The sequence below is a fragment of the Enhydra lutris genome, unplaced genomic scaffold, assembly GCF_002288905.1.
Source record: "Enhydra lutris kenyoni isolate GAN:26980312 unplaced genomic scaffold, ASM228890v2 scaffoldscaffold40, whole genome shotgun sequence".
Taxonomy (NCBI): domain Eukaryota; kingdom Metazoa; phylum Chordata; class Mammalia; order Carnivora; family Mustelidae; genus Enhydra; species Enhydra lutris.
This window is the reverse complement of record NW_019154124.1, coordinates 3,897,208-3,910,716: the sequence shown is the minus strand read 5'-3', so window position 1 is coordinate 3,910,716 and position 13,509 is coordinate 3,897,208. Positions and strand designations below refer to the sequence as shown.

At 43.3% G+C, this 13,509-nt stretch overlaps 1 protein-coding gene across 2 annotated transcripts in view; it reads right to left on the bottom strand.

Annotated features, from left to right (window-relative positions):
* Nucleotides 1–13,509, bottom strand: part of LOC111155333 (pseudouridylate synthase 7 (putative)) — a 57,960-nt gene that overhangs the window by 30,045 nt on the left and 14,406 nt on the right. The window contains exons 5-8 of one of the 2 annotated variants that reach the window (XM_022515483.1): nt 10,621–10,765; nt 5,084–5,101; nt 3,268–3,379; nt 1,375–1,452 (exon numbers count right to left, since the gene is read on the bottom strand). In XM_022515483.1, coding sequence (XP_022371191.1) covers nt 1,375–1,452; nt 3,268–3,379; nt 5,084–5,101; nt 10,621–10,765 — 353 coding nt within the window. The remainder of the gene's footprint in view (nt 1–1,374; nt 1,453–3,267; nt 3,380–5,083; nt 5,102–10,620; nt 10,766–13,509) is intronic. The other variant, XM_022515482.1, reaches the window with a different exon arrangement.

The window sequence follows — 13,509 nt, the reverse complement described above, 5'->3', positions numbered from 1 at the left end:
GTGTGTGTGTGTGTGTGTGTGTGTGTGTGTGTGTGTGTGTGTGTGTGTGACTTCACAAGGCTATAAATTCATCTTCTCCCTTTCCTTTCACTCAACTGGCTGGGTTCAGAGCCCCCAGGACAGAGCAATGGCCACGATCTCCAGGGTCACCTGCCTGCTCCAGTCACAACCAACCCTTCCTTACTCCTGCCTCTCCACACAATGCCCTCCGTTTAGATCATGGCCAAGTCCAAGATCCTCACCACAACCTGCAGGGTCCGGGGACCCTGATTTCTCACTAGCTCCCAGAAGACTAAAGTCACCTGCCAAGTACCAAAGGTGCAGTGCTCCCCAACTCCTTTCCAGAGTCCTTTCACAAGGTATTTTCTCGGTTCAAACAAGCAACCCTAGACCCTCTGCAGCCCCAGAAAACTCCTTCTCATCCTTCTAGAATCTAGACCAGTGGTTCTCAAGCCCAGGTGACTCTGCCCTTCAAGGGACATTTGGCAAAGTCTGGAGACATTTTTGGTTGTCACAACTGGAGGGTGGGGGGCAGGGTGGGAGGAAGCTGCTGACATCCAATGGGTAGAGCCCAGGGCTGCCACTAAATGCCCTACAATGCACAGGACGCTCCCACAACAAAGAATTATCCATCCCAAAATGTCACTGGTGAAAGCGGACATGCCCTGATTAGATTAAAACTAGAGCATCCCGTTTTCAGTGAAACTGGCCTGCCCTAATACCCCCACATTTATCTCACTGTGTGATAAGCTCTGATTTACTTGTCTGTCTGCTCCATTAAATTTTAATTGCTTAAAATACACAGACCATCTTTTCATCTGTATATCCCCAGTGTGTAACAAAAGAGTCACTGTTTTGTAATTAAATTTTAAGTAACATATTTAATAATGAATGAACAAAAAAGGACGGAAAGAAAGAAGCACTTAATCTCTTGACTCTACCACAAAAATCCTTTTAAAAAATCACACAAACAATACCTGTATACTCCTAAAAACATTAGGAAATACGGAGAAGCAAGAAGAAAAAAGAATAAAACTGATTTTTCGAATAGGCAGAGGCACCATTTAGAGAGAGAAGAGAGAGGGGCGCTTGGGTGGCTCAGTCGGTTAAGCGTCGGACTCTTGATTTCAGTTCAGGTCATGATCTCAGGTGGTGAGGTCAAGCCATGCATCAGGCTTGTGCTCAGTGTGGAGCCTGCTTTCCCTCTCCCTCTGTTCCCTCCTCCCTATGCTTTCTCTCTCTAATAAATCTCTCAAAAAAAAAAAAGAAAAGAAAAGAAAAGAAGAAGAAGAGAGAAACCTCCTCACGGTGAATTTGAGGACGGTGGCACTAGCGTTTTTGCAGAACAAATCCTGACGTGTACTTGGTACTTACTTAAGAACAGCAATCTCTTGAACGGTTATGGCCCTTTTATCTTTGGTTCCCATGTAGGAGAATATGTTTGGTTTGACTCTGGTAAGACAAAAACAAAACCATATGAAGTTGCACATCATTAGAAAATCGTATTTCTCATGATTTAAGACACAAAGTAAATAAAATGGGACCAGAATAGGAGAAGAGTAAGGAGAAACTTGATTTTAAAATGTGCCCGGGGGCGGCGCCTGGGTGGCTCAGGGGGTTAATAGCCTCTGCCTTCGGCTCAGGTCATGATCTCGGGGTCCTGGGACCGAGCCCCGCATCAGGCTCTCTGCTCGGATGGAAGCCTGCTTCCCCCTCTCTCTCTGCCTGCCTCTCTGCCTACTTGTCATCTCTCTCTCTCTGTCAAATAAACAAATACATCTTTAAAAGATACAAAAATAAAATGTACCCAGGAAACAGTATGCAAGCTAAGGAAGTAAATGATGCCTGGACAGCAACGTTCTTAGCAGGGCTTGACTTAGAATGTTTGTGACTATGAGTGAAAAAACGTGCCATTGGAAGACTTTGCTAGCCAGTCGCCAAAAGGAAACAATGTACTTCCTATTGACCATAGGCCTTTCTTTAGATGACATGACAGTGAAGGTAAAGAGGAATTCATTCTAGATATGTAACATACTACTCTGAAAATTTTATTATCTTCAGTTTTTAAAAAGTTAATAATACAAAGTTTCCATAAATTCATGGTATTTCTTTGCATAAAAAAGCCAAACACTGTAATGGGGATCTGAATAGTTGTGATATGAAGATGTAACTAAGCTAGTTAACAATGAAGTATTTTATAGAAACTGCTCCACGTGAAAAGGAAAAGACAGGACAAACTGCTTGAATTCTGAGCGCTCTCCAACTGCCCACGCCAGAGGAAGTCCCTCCGCAATGGTGTATCCTTGCAGGCTCAGGGACAGACAGGCCCCACCGACTCTCTCCCAGAGAACCAGCAACTCAGCAACGAGAGTAAAGTAATGTCCCTTGTAGGGTACTGCACCCTCCTGGCTAGAATACGGACTTACTGGCCCTGACTCCCAGTACCTCAGAACGTAGCTGCACTTGGACAGGGCCTTTAAAGAGGTGGTTCGGTTAGAATGAGGCTGCTGGGGGGCCCTTATCTGATCTGTTCCAGCAGGAAGAGAAAATCTGGACAGACTCTGGGACACACACGAGAGAAGGTAGCCATCTATAAGCCACGGAGAGGCCTCAAGAAAAAACCCAAACCTGCCAACACCTTGATCCCAGGACCCCCAGTCTCCTGAGCTGTTACTGAAGCCCCCCAGTCTGTGACAGTTTGGTATGGTGGCCCCAGTGGACTGACATATTGTGTACCATGTTTAAACTGGGTTAAATGTGTATCAGAAAGTAAACTTCCAGTGCACACAGACTGGCTGCAGTGCCTGCATCCACAACTGAAAAACAATTCTTTGGCTCCTGGCCGATCCTCGGAGACTCAAACCTGCTCTATCTGCATTCCCAGGAGGAAATCCAACTGGTCTCAAGCGTTCGATCAAGTCCATCTCCAAGAAGTAAAGAGTTTACAGTCTAGTTAAGCAAACCCCCGCAAACACATCAAAGTGTAGGCTTTCCAGGAAGCAAGTTACTTTTTACTTTCAACTGGATGGGCTAGTATGATAACTATTTACTTATAGAATTTCCATCTTGAATCACTAGCAGTATGCACGAAGGTAAAAAAAAAAAAAAAATCAATAAATAATTCACCTACTGCCTAAGGAAACCGTAACTGGAGGGCACACTTGCTATCTGTTTGCTTATTTTCCCGCTTGTTTTTCATTAGCATTGAAAGAGGAAAATAAATTCCCGTGTTGTCATTTTGTGTCCGCACAAGATCGAGATACTAACCGTAAGTATTTGGACAGCACATTAATAGCATCCATGGTGTCTTTGTTTTCCTTGTACAGTACAAAGTGGCAGTAACTTCCCCTAGATTTTGGCCAAGAATGTTTTCTTGGATCTTAAAAACAAAAAAATTAAATGTTATACAGACCATAACAAAAGTGCTCTAAACATAAGCTTTAGCTTATGAAACCTACAAGCTCATTTTTTGCTAGAGAACCTCTGAGTGAGAAATCCGATCTAGTCTGACAAGAAATGCAGGTTAAGCAGTAACAGCTGTGTGGACTACAGGTATGACACTTCCTGTGACTGGAGACTCCACATGATCTGTCCACATTCACAATCAAAAGCTGAAAGGCAGGTTATGTGACAAATGAGTACGACTAACCAGCCATCCTCACACAGAGCAACTCCTCACACAGAGGGGTCCCCACTCCCCAGGGGCGTTTACTTCACAAACTCGTATCTTCTTGGTGGGTAACTGGCTTTCTGGAACACACGCGGTCCAGAAGGAAAGAGAACTCCCCTTGGAATCTACACGCCCTGCCTCATATCCCAAGCCGGGAGTTCACACATACATGACATCAGCAAGGATGGGGACAAAGCTTGTGAGGAGCTGCCTCAGTGACACGTTCAAACTTTCCAAAGGCCACTTCCTTCACTAAAGTTGAGTTAATCCTAGGTGGTTTACAAACACTTACCTGGCAGAGAACATGGCTAGCATTCAAAATATAATGGTCATTATTCTTGGGGAAAAGGAAATTCTAAAAATTAAGCCAGGTTAAATGTTAACTTTCAATGTGAACTTCTGAACTACAGTTACTTTGATTATTCAACTTTCTGAAAAGTGACCAATATGTCCAGGCTTTGGAAAACATTTAAAAATTTTCTTTTAGGGTGCCTGGGTGGCTCAGTGGGTTAAGCCGCTGCCTTCGGCTCAGGTCATGATCTCAGGGTCCTGGGATCGAGTCCCACATCGGGCTCTCTGCTCAGCAGGGAGCCTGCTTCCCTCTCTCTCTCTGCCTGCCTCTCTGTCTACTTGTGATCTCTGTCTGTCAAATAAATAAATAAAATCTTTAAAAATTTTCTTTTAAATGTACTATCATCAGAGACGTATTTTTAAAATATTAGGATTTAAACTCTGATTGTGAAAAATCAACATAGTTTGGGAAAAACAGGTAAGCCACAACCCCACTTCCAGACGCTGTACAATGATGTTCCCGCGTCTTGAGCAACACACAGCAGCAAATGTCATCTGCACACATTTAATTCACTTGATTTCTACAACTTTGTGAAAGAAAAACTGTGGAAAAAGTATTTCATACAATCCTTAGAGTCTTCTCCTTCTAAAAATGTTCCTTTGTCTTTGTCCCTAAAAATAATCCTTTAGGATGAACTCGTGAATCTGTCCTCTTTAGAGACGTAAGAAACTTCTGGTACTGAAGTTGCTGGTACATTCGGCTTTGTCAAGGCAAAAAGCACTCTTGGTACGTTAGTGATTTATGCTACAACGTAAACAACAAATGAATCAATGGATCATCTTGCAAAACCGCCACAGCCTGCATGCTCAGCGAACTGCTTTCCCTTTCTGATAAATGTGAAGGTGAGACTCTTCTGTCTTGGACAACAAAAATATTACAAGTATTTCTTTGGCTCTTTGTGGGAATTCCTCGCAACTCATCCTCAGGAAATTGTGAATAAGAGTATTATTTTTGGCTTTCCATCCAGCTCACCAGTTAACCAAAATTGTCTTCTACTTAGCACTTGGGAGAAAAATCATTGGCATTTCATTTTCTCTACATGAAACACCAACCGCTCTTACCTGCTGCAGTTCTGACCTCTGTCCAAATGCACAGCATAAAGAGCACAAGAGAGCAATGTTTAATTTATAATAATATTAAAGTGCTTTAGAGGTGAACATGCAAATGATCGCATGGAAATTTCCTACCAAGGACTGCTACAGTACCTGGTAGTTATGTGGTGGGTTAACAGCCATTCAGACGTTAACAATGGAATGTCACAGAGGCAAACAGTGAACGAGGAGAAAACTCACCTATAGGTACCAGCCTCCCTGTCTCAGCCTCCTCACAAGGGCAGGTCTGTTCATCCTCAGAGCTGCACTGTCCGTACCCACGGGACGCAGCGTAAGGTTTACGACTGAATACAGTATGTTGTCTACCCAACACTAGTGTTACAAGGCATGTTAACTGGAATTTAAATAAAAGCGTAAAAAAAAAAAAGACCTAATGCAAAATGCTGCCCCATCTAGAGATTCATTTTCACAAAGTGCTACTTGTGATTATCTTTTGGTGGTGAAACTGCACGTAATTATTGTTTATCTTTGTCTTTTTCCGTGCTTTTTGAGTTTCTGGCATTGAGTTATAAAGATTTTTTTATTCGATAAAGATTTGAGAAATCCTTACAGAAAACAGCTCCTGAAATGATAAATTTGAAGGGATTTAAGATGATTTTAGAGACTTCTATTTAATGCAATGTTCAGACCTTTTTTGTATCATTGTCTGACAAGTCATCTATTGTAAAAGACATATTTGAGATGATTGGGGGAAAAACTGAATGTGCACTGGGTATTGGATATTAATAAATTATTGTTCGTTATGTAGGATGTGATAATGGTTTGGGGTTTTAGTCCTTAGCTGCTAAATACACACTGAAGTATTTATGAGTGAAATGAAGTGCTGCGGAGAATTTTCTTTAGAACACTCCACAAGAAAAATGAGCAGGAGGAAAAGATCAAGCAAAAACAACAGAATGTGAACAATCTTCAAGGTGGTTGGTGGGTCCACAGTGGTTCAATATATACCACACTCTGTGCTTGTTTGAAAATATCCATAATACAAAGTCGAAAAAACCTTGTGATCAGAAATGATGTAGTGGAACTGTATGCATCCTTAATGACCCCCTCAGGACCCCTTCCCCTTCCCAATCAACTATAATGGCGAGAAATGAATGAGGCCACAAGGCTAAAAAACTTAATGCCTAAGAGAAACCATGACAACCGAGTATGAGTTTTGGCTCACAAGCATGCATCTTTTATTGGCAAATCCAAGCACTGCACATGCATACCATTATCTCCTCTGTCACTAACATACGAGGATTCTTTTTCTAGGCACACTCAGTATACAAACAGCAAGCATATGCATTAATTAACCGGGAATATTTTGAATAATGGAAAAAGCAGCAAGACTCAACTTATTCTGGGTGAATGGGACTTTCTAAAACTCCAAATCCTTGGAATGCTAAGGAGCATGTATGTAGCTTTGTAATTAAAGAGAATTAAAAATGACTTTCAGGGCACCTGGGTGGCTCAGTGGGTTAAGCCTCTGCCTTCAGCTCATGTCATGATCTCAGGGTCCTGGGATCGAGGCCCACATCGGGCTCTCTACTCAGCGGGGAGCCTGCTTTCTCCTCTCTCTCTCTATGCCTGCCTCTCTGAATACTTGTGATCTCTCTCTCTCTGTTTGAAAAAAAAAAGACTTTCAGACTCTTTTGAGACACACTGATTTAAAAGATGGAATGCAAAGAATTCTCGGACTGAGATCACAGAAAGCAACCTTCTGATGGTCTGACAGGGCAGCGCCAGTCCAGTAGAAATAGAAACCAGAGAGAAAAAGAAACCACATTCGGGAAGGGTCAGGTATGGAGTACAGAGATCCTCATGAATAAGGAAGGAAAAATGTAGCTCTAGAAAGATGACATGATGGTGTAGCATGCAGAACATTCTTTCCTTCTTATTCAAGGCCATTTCCAGGACTGCATTGCTACACACTGACCTTCCAGCTGCCTCAGGATCCTGTCCCACCCGCTATCACTCTCCTCCCAGAATTTCTGCTCACCCTCTGGCTCTTTCCCTTCAGGAGATCAAGACGCCAGGGCTCTTCCATTTTAAAAGTCAAACTTGCATCCCTCTCAACCATGCTGCTCTCCTTTCTCCTTCTCTTCACGGCTTTTTTTTTTTTTTTTTAATTTATTTATTCAAGTAATCTCTACACCCCAGGTGGGGCTCAAACTCACGCCTGCGAAATCACACCTCCGAATGAGCCAGCAGAGGGCCCCTCTTTACGGCTTATTTCAAACAGCATTCCGTACTGGTGCCTTCCAGCTCAGCCTACGGTGTCAACCGGTTCCCAACCCTATTCTACTGGAGCTTCTACGGCAAACACCCCAAAGATATCGACGTAGCTGCAAACGGACAGATCTATTTTAGAGTTCTTCTCTTGCCAGACCCATCTGTAGTATTTTCCACTGCTAATCACTTTGGTTATTGGCATTCCCTCTTCCTGTGGATTCCACAATACCAGAGAGTTTCCTTTTTATCTGTCTGGCCCCTTCTCTGGAGTCTCTGTGGACTTCTTTATCTGGGAGGGTATCCCTGCTGGGAACCATTCCTTTCAGAAAGTATACAGGAACCTCTACATATCATGTGGCAAATTTTTTTCTTATTTTTTACTTAAGTTTTTAAAAAAAGATGTTCTTAGAGGCATTTGGAATATATGATATATCTGAAAATACTGTTAGTTTACCTGACTACATGGCTTATAATAATTACATGATATTTTCAGAAAATACCGTTAGGCATGGTTTGGTAGGTGAATCAAGGTGCCCTGTCTATCAGACTGGATTCACAAACAACATAGCATCGGAGGTAAAAGAGCTGGTAATCTGTGGTGTCTTGGCACCATGATGTGGGATCCACTGTGTCTATGTTTTAGGATGCATGGCTCTAGCTGAGAAAAGTTTAGGTGAGAATATTGCCAATCTGCTCAGTAACACATATAACAATTAATATCAGGGTATGGTAGGAAAGGAGTGCTAAAAACACTATAAGCTTAGCTTTGCAATGAAGCTCTAAAAGCTAATTTATTCATATGCTAGTGAAGGTAGCTCAAAACGGTAAGTTATCATTGGTACTGGACTCTATTTGCAGGGGCATGAAGGGTGGTCTCTGGATACCAGCTTTCCCAACTTTTCCAACGGTCTTTAACTAAGGCACTCTCTCACGTGGGGAGTTGGATCTGCAAGAGATGACCACAGGCCCTCCAGTGTCTGTCTGGGGTTATGAGGAGGTGGGCGAGAATGGCTCAGACCTCTAGTCCACTTTGACCAAACGCCAAAACGACTCAAGCTCAAGAGGTTTAGAACTCTGGGGCGCCTGGGTGGCTCAGTGGGTTAAAGCCTCTGCCTTCGGCTCAGTTCATGGTCCCAGGGTCCTGGGATCGAGCCCCGCATTGGGCTCTCCGCTCGGCGGGGAGCCTGCTTCCTCCTCTCTCTCTGCCTGCCTCTGTGCCTACTTGTGATCTCTGTCAAATAAAAAAAAAAAAAAAACTCTATGCAGGTGACGATCCAATCTGACCTGCCTTCATGCTTCCTCCAGTGAGAAATTCCTATTTTACTGAAGATGTGCAAAGGAAAGAGGGAGGGTGGTTCAGGTCCTACAGAGCTCAGCATCTCACCTAAGAAATCTTAAGGAAATTTCTTATTTGGAAAAAAAGGAAGGTGGGTATGGCTTAGGCATAGAGAATGTGGCTAAAGACAGAATGTGAGAGATCTGGTGCCACTCACTTGAGGGGAAAGGGTGGGAAGACTCTCAGGGCCACCATGACGTGCAAATAAACACCCTAACACCCCTGCAGGTCACAAAGGCCAGCATCCTCTAGGAAAGAAAGATAATTTCCAAGCAGCAGCCAGTCAAAACAATCCAGGTTTTGCTAACCTGCTTCCTCATGACCACACTCAGCAGAATCAGGACCTTGCCTTTAAAAGGGAGCTGCTGGGGGCGCCTGGGTGGCTCAGTGGGTTAAGCCGCTGCCTTTGGCTCAGGTCATGATCTCAGGGTCCTGGGATCGAGTCCCGCATCGGGCTCTCTGCTCGGCAGGGAGCCTGCTTCCCTCCCTCTCTCTGCCTGCCTCTCTGTCTACTTGTGTTCTCTGTCAAATAAATAAATAAAATCTTTAAAAAAAAAAAAAGGGGGGGGCCTGCTGCCCAACATGGGAATTGCCTCTCTACAAGGAATGGCTCACTAGCAGCTGTGCTCAGCCTGGGCTCCTTGAGAGACCGGGAGTCTGAGTGCACCATGGCACCCTTTCTACATCCAGGACAGTAACCAGCCATCTGCCAATCTTGAGAGAAGGCCAAAAAAAAAAAAAAAAAAAAATCCACTCAAATCACTTTCCATTGGGATTAATACTCCTGAACAGCCCTGGCTGGAGAACCATTTTATACTGTGACTCAGACATCAGAGAAATGTGCAGCAAGCAAGACATCAGCATGTGGCTCGAGGAGTGATTAACAACCCGTGCCCTCAGCTGTTCCAGAACACACCATCTCATTTCCTTTGCAGCATCCACTGAGAAGAGGGCTCCAATGTCCACCTTCTCCTCCCACCTGCTCAAGATTTCTCATTTCTGTGTCACTATCCAGACATACTGAACCAACTACATTATTTTTTTCAGGCACAGCTGAACCTCATTTCTGTGCCCATTTTTCTTATAATGGCCTCATTTCTCTAGATTCATAGTTACAAACAATTAAGGCTTCATCCACTCACAGCATTAACCTGAGAGAAGACTGACAAAGCACCAACAGCGTGAGCAGTCATTTGTTACGCAGTCTTCGAGTTTTGCTCTGACAAATATATCCAGAAATAACTCTCCCCTAATAGAAGCCATCAAGGGTAGGGGACGAGGGTGAGGAAATATCTTTTTCCCCACTGTCATTTTCATTAGAATTTTGTCTGCTGATTTGGCAGATGACCTATTTTTTCTTAAGGATATAGAAATTTTCATGGCTATAGAAAACATATTAGACTTGTTTCAAGGGAATGATATACAACAAAAGATGAGCATGGGTAAAGGGGTGCTTTCCCATATATTCTATGTTTTTTTTTTGTATGAGTGAAAAAACTCACAGTTGGAAAGCAGCAGGCCTTCCAATATAGGGGCTTGGCAGAAAATATGCCACTGGGATTTGGGGTTCACGGAAAGCTTTCTTTTCTCCATTAAGGCACGGAATGAGCAATACCCTTCCATTTTCTTCTTGAATTACTGCTGAGCCCATTCTGCTCCTCAGGGAACGTATCAAATTCCTAGCACTGTCTCTTCGGCACCACTGTAACTACAGCAAATCGTGACTCCCAAAAGAGACCCAGTGCTCCCAACCAGACACATTCTACAGGGCTGCTCTGTGAACGTGAAAGCTATCATCCACCTTCTCTGAAAGAGTGACACGGCCAATATCCTCTCCCGCCCACCAGCCAAGTAGCCCTGAAACATGAGCGGGCCAAGAGCAAGAGGAGCAGGACGGTCCCCGACAGCACAAATGCCAGGTCACTCGCACACTTACTTGCCAGAGCCTTTTTCCCAGCTGCATGGTAGGCTACAATATATTTCTTCCCTTCTCTGTCCTCTGTTTTTGTCTCTAATCCTGGAAACAGAGATTTAATCGCTTGATGGATGACGGTTCTTTTCTCTTTGGTGTCCTCAATAACCTATTAAAAACAGAAATACCGCGACTACTGATTTAACAAACATCAAATAGAGAGATAACACTAATGAGTCAGTAAAAACACGAGTCGTGTTATCAACCGTGCGAAGTAACAGAGTCCGTGGGTAGGACTGCTGGATCTCCCAGAGCTCCGTAACGCGGCTCATCTTAAGAGCCTGTTTACTGAGCGTGACCGCCGCCAGGCACAGTGCCAAGAACTTCGCAGTCGTCGGCTTATTTAATCCCCATCATCTCCTCACCATGCCATCCCTACACCTGCTCGGAGAGAAGGAAAACGAAGCTGACAGAAGTGAAGGAATGTGTCCCAGCTCACAGCTGGAGGAAGGCAGCGCCAGATGTGAAATCCAGGCTGTGAGACTCCAGAGGCGCCCATCACAGACACTGCCGCTCAGGGACTCAGGGCTCCCAGATGGCGATGTCGGCAAGCTGGGCCTTTGGGGGATCACACACTCAACTCCCTGGAATGCTCCAATCTACAACTGCCCCACAGTGAACCCTATTTTAGATGAATTATTTTATAATGATGTTCTAGCACATTTGTTCATAATAAAAAATAAAATCAACATCAAGAAAATGTAAACTTATTAGTTATAGAACCATTGTTCAGGGGTGCCTGGGTGGCACACTAGGTTGAGCGTCCGACTCTCGATTTCGGCTTAAGTCATGATTCTCAGGGTCGTGGGATCGAGCCCCGCGTCGGGCTCCAGCTCTGCACTGGGTGTAAGATTTTCTCTGCCCGGGACGCCTGGGTGGCTCAGTTGGTTAAGCAGCTGCCTTTGGCTCAGGTCATGATCCCAGCGTCCTGGGATTGAGTCCCACATCGGGCTCCTTGCTCGGCAGGGAGCCTGCTTCTCTCTCTGCTTGCCTGTGCTCGCTTTCTCGCTCTCCCTCCGACAGATAAATAAATAAAATCTTAAAAAAAAAAAAAAAATTCTCTCTGCCCCTGCCCCCTGCTGCACACGTTCCCTCTCTTAAAAACAAACAAACAAACAAAAAACTGTTGTTCAATTTCTGAATGTCTCACATTAAGAAAATCTTACACTAAGAAATACATTTCGTATCTGGATTCAACCACCAGAAGTAAAGACCTAAAATTTTTTTACAAAAACAGTATTTATCCTTTATGTGTACAAGACACTGTTATTTTCTGTTTCATCATATTGCATTCACACAGATGTCAGTTAAGTTCTAGTGAACTGATTCCATGATCCACTGAGGACTGCAACCTGCAAGCTGAAAAACACCAGGATACACTAAACTACTTGCTAAACTTAGTAATATTTTAGTAAAATTAAAAATGTAAAAGAAAACAAACTACATTTTAATTACAGACGTGACATTTTCATATTAAAAATGAGTCTAGATCTGGTATTTACTGAGCACTGAGCTGGAATCAAACTTTGTACAGATGACTGAACACATAGTTAGACTTCAAATATTTGGCAAGTCCGTCCTCATTTTACAAACAAGAAAATGTGCCCAGGCTTTATCTTTAAAGGTAAAAACTTTCAGTAGATGTCATGATTATAGCCTTTCAGATGACAGTAAATTTTGCTGTCCACACAGGAAAACACACACTACAGGGCTGAGATCTGCCACTGTGTTGTAAAGCAAGAGAAACCCGAGCCGCTCTCCCGGATGGCTCCCCAAAACAGTTCTTTGTTTTCTTTTCGGCACTGCAAGATTTTGTCCATCGGTAAATTCAGTAATTGATGAACCCTAAAACTGTAATATACATACTTTGGGGACATTTCGGTGGATGGGAAGAAGAGGCAAGGGTTGGGGGCAGATAATGAATTCTGGAAAGTTATGGTAAGCTCTTGTTAACTGGGAGTGATGGAAAGCAGGATTTCGGACAACCCCAAATCAAGTAGGTCATTAAACTATGGTATAAAATGAATTTAACATAAACTTAAAATTCTAAAAATCTTATGCTACAAGACTCTTAAAATCTTGTATCACCTAGAGCTGCGCTATCCCATACAGCAGTCATGAGCTACAGATGGCAACGGAGTCCCTGAATGTGGCTAGTCTGAACTGAGCTATGTTACCAGCATAAAAGAACACCAGATTCTGATGATTAAGCAGGGGGAAAAAAGAATGTAAAAACATCTCATTTGTAAATAAAAATACATATGTATATAGATTACCTGTTGAACTATTCTATTTTTTATTATTTTTAAAAATTTATTCATTTATTCCAGATAGAGCAAGAGTGGGGGAAAGGGCAGAGGGAGAGGGAGAAGAATCTCAAGCAGACTCCCAGCTGAGTGCAGAGCCCAGCGTGGGGCTCGATCTAATGACCCTGAGACCATGACCTGAGCTGAAATCAGGAGTCAGATGTTTAACTGACTAAGCCACCTAGGTGCCCTGAAATTATATTTTAAAATGTACTAGGGTAAATAAAATATACTGTAAAAATTAATTTCACCTCTCTAAGTTTTTAGAAAGTTTAAAATTAAAAACATGGCACACATTATAATTCCACTGGACAGCACTAATTGAGAAGAATAAAATTTTCATAACAAAAGCTTTTGAAAAGGCATCCACTATTGCATTTAGTAGCTCAGCTCTCCTTTTCCTCCACAGTGGAAGCAGATTGAAGTTGAGCAGAGAAATTTCCCTTCTCTTTCCCCAACACCTCTCCCTCTAAAAACCCACCTGAGACCCAGAGGCTGCAGGAGGCAGAGCCAAGGCCACGGCCTCCCTATCAGGCCACACATCTGA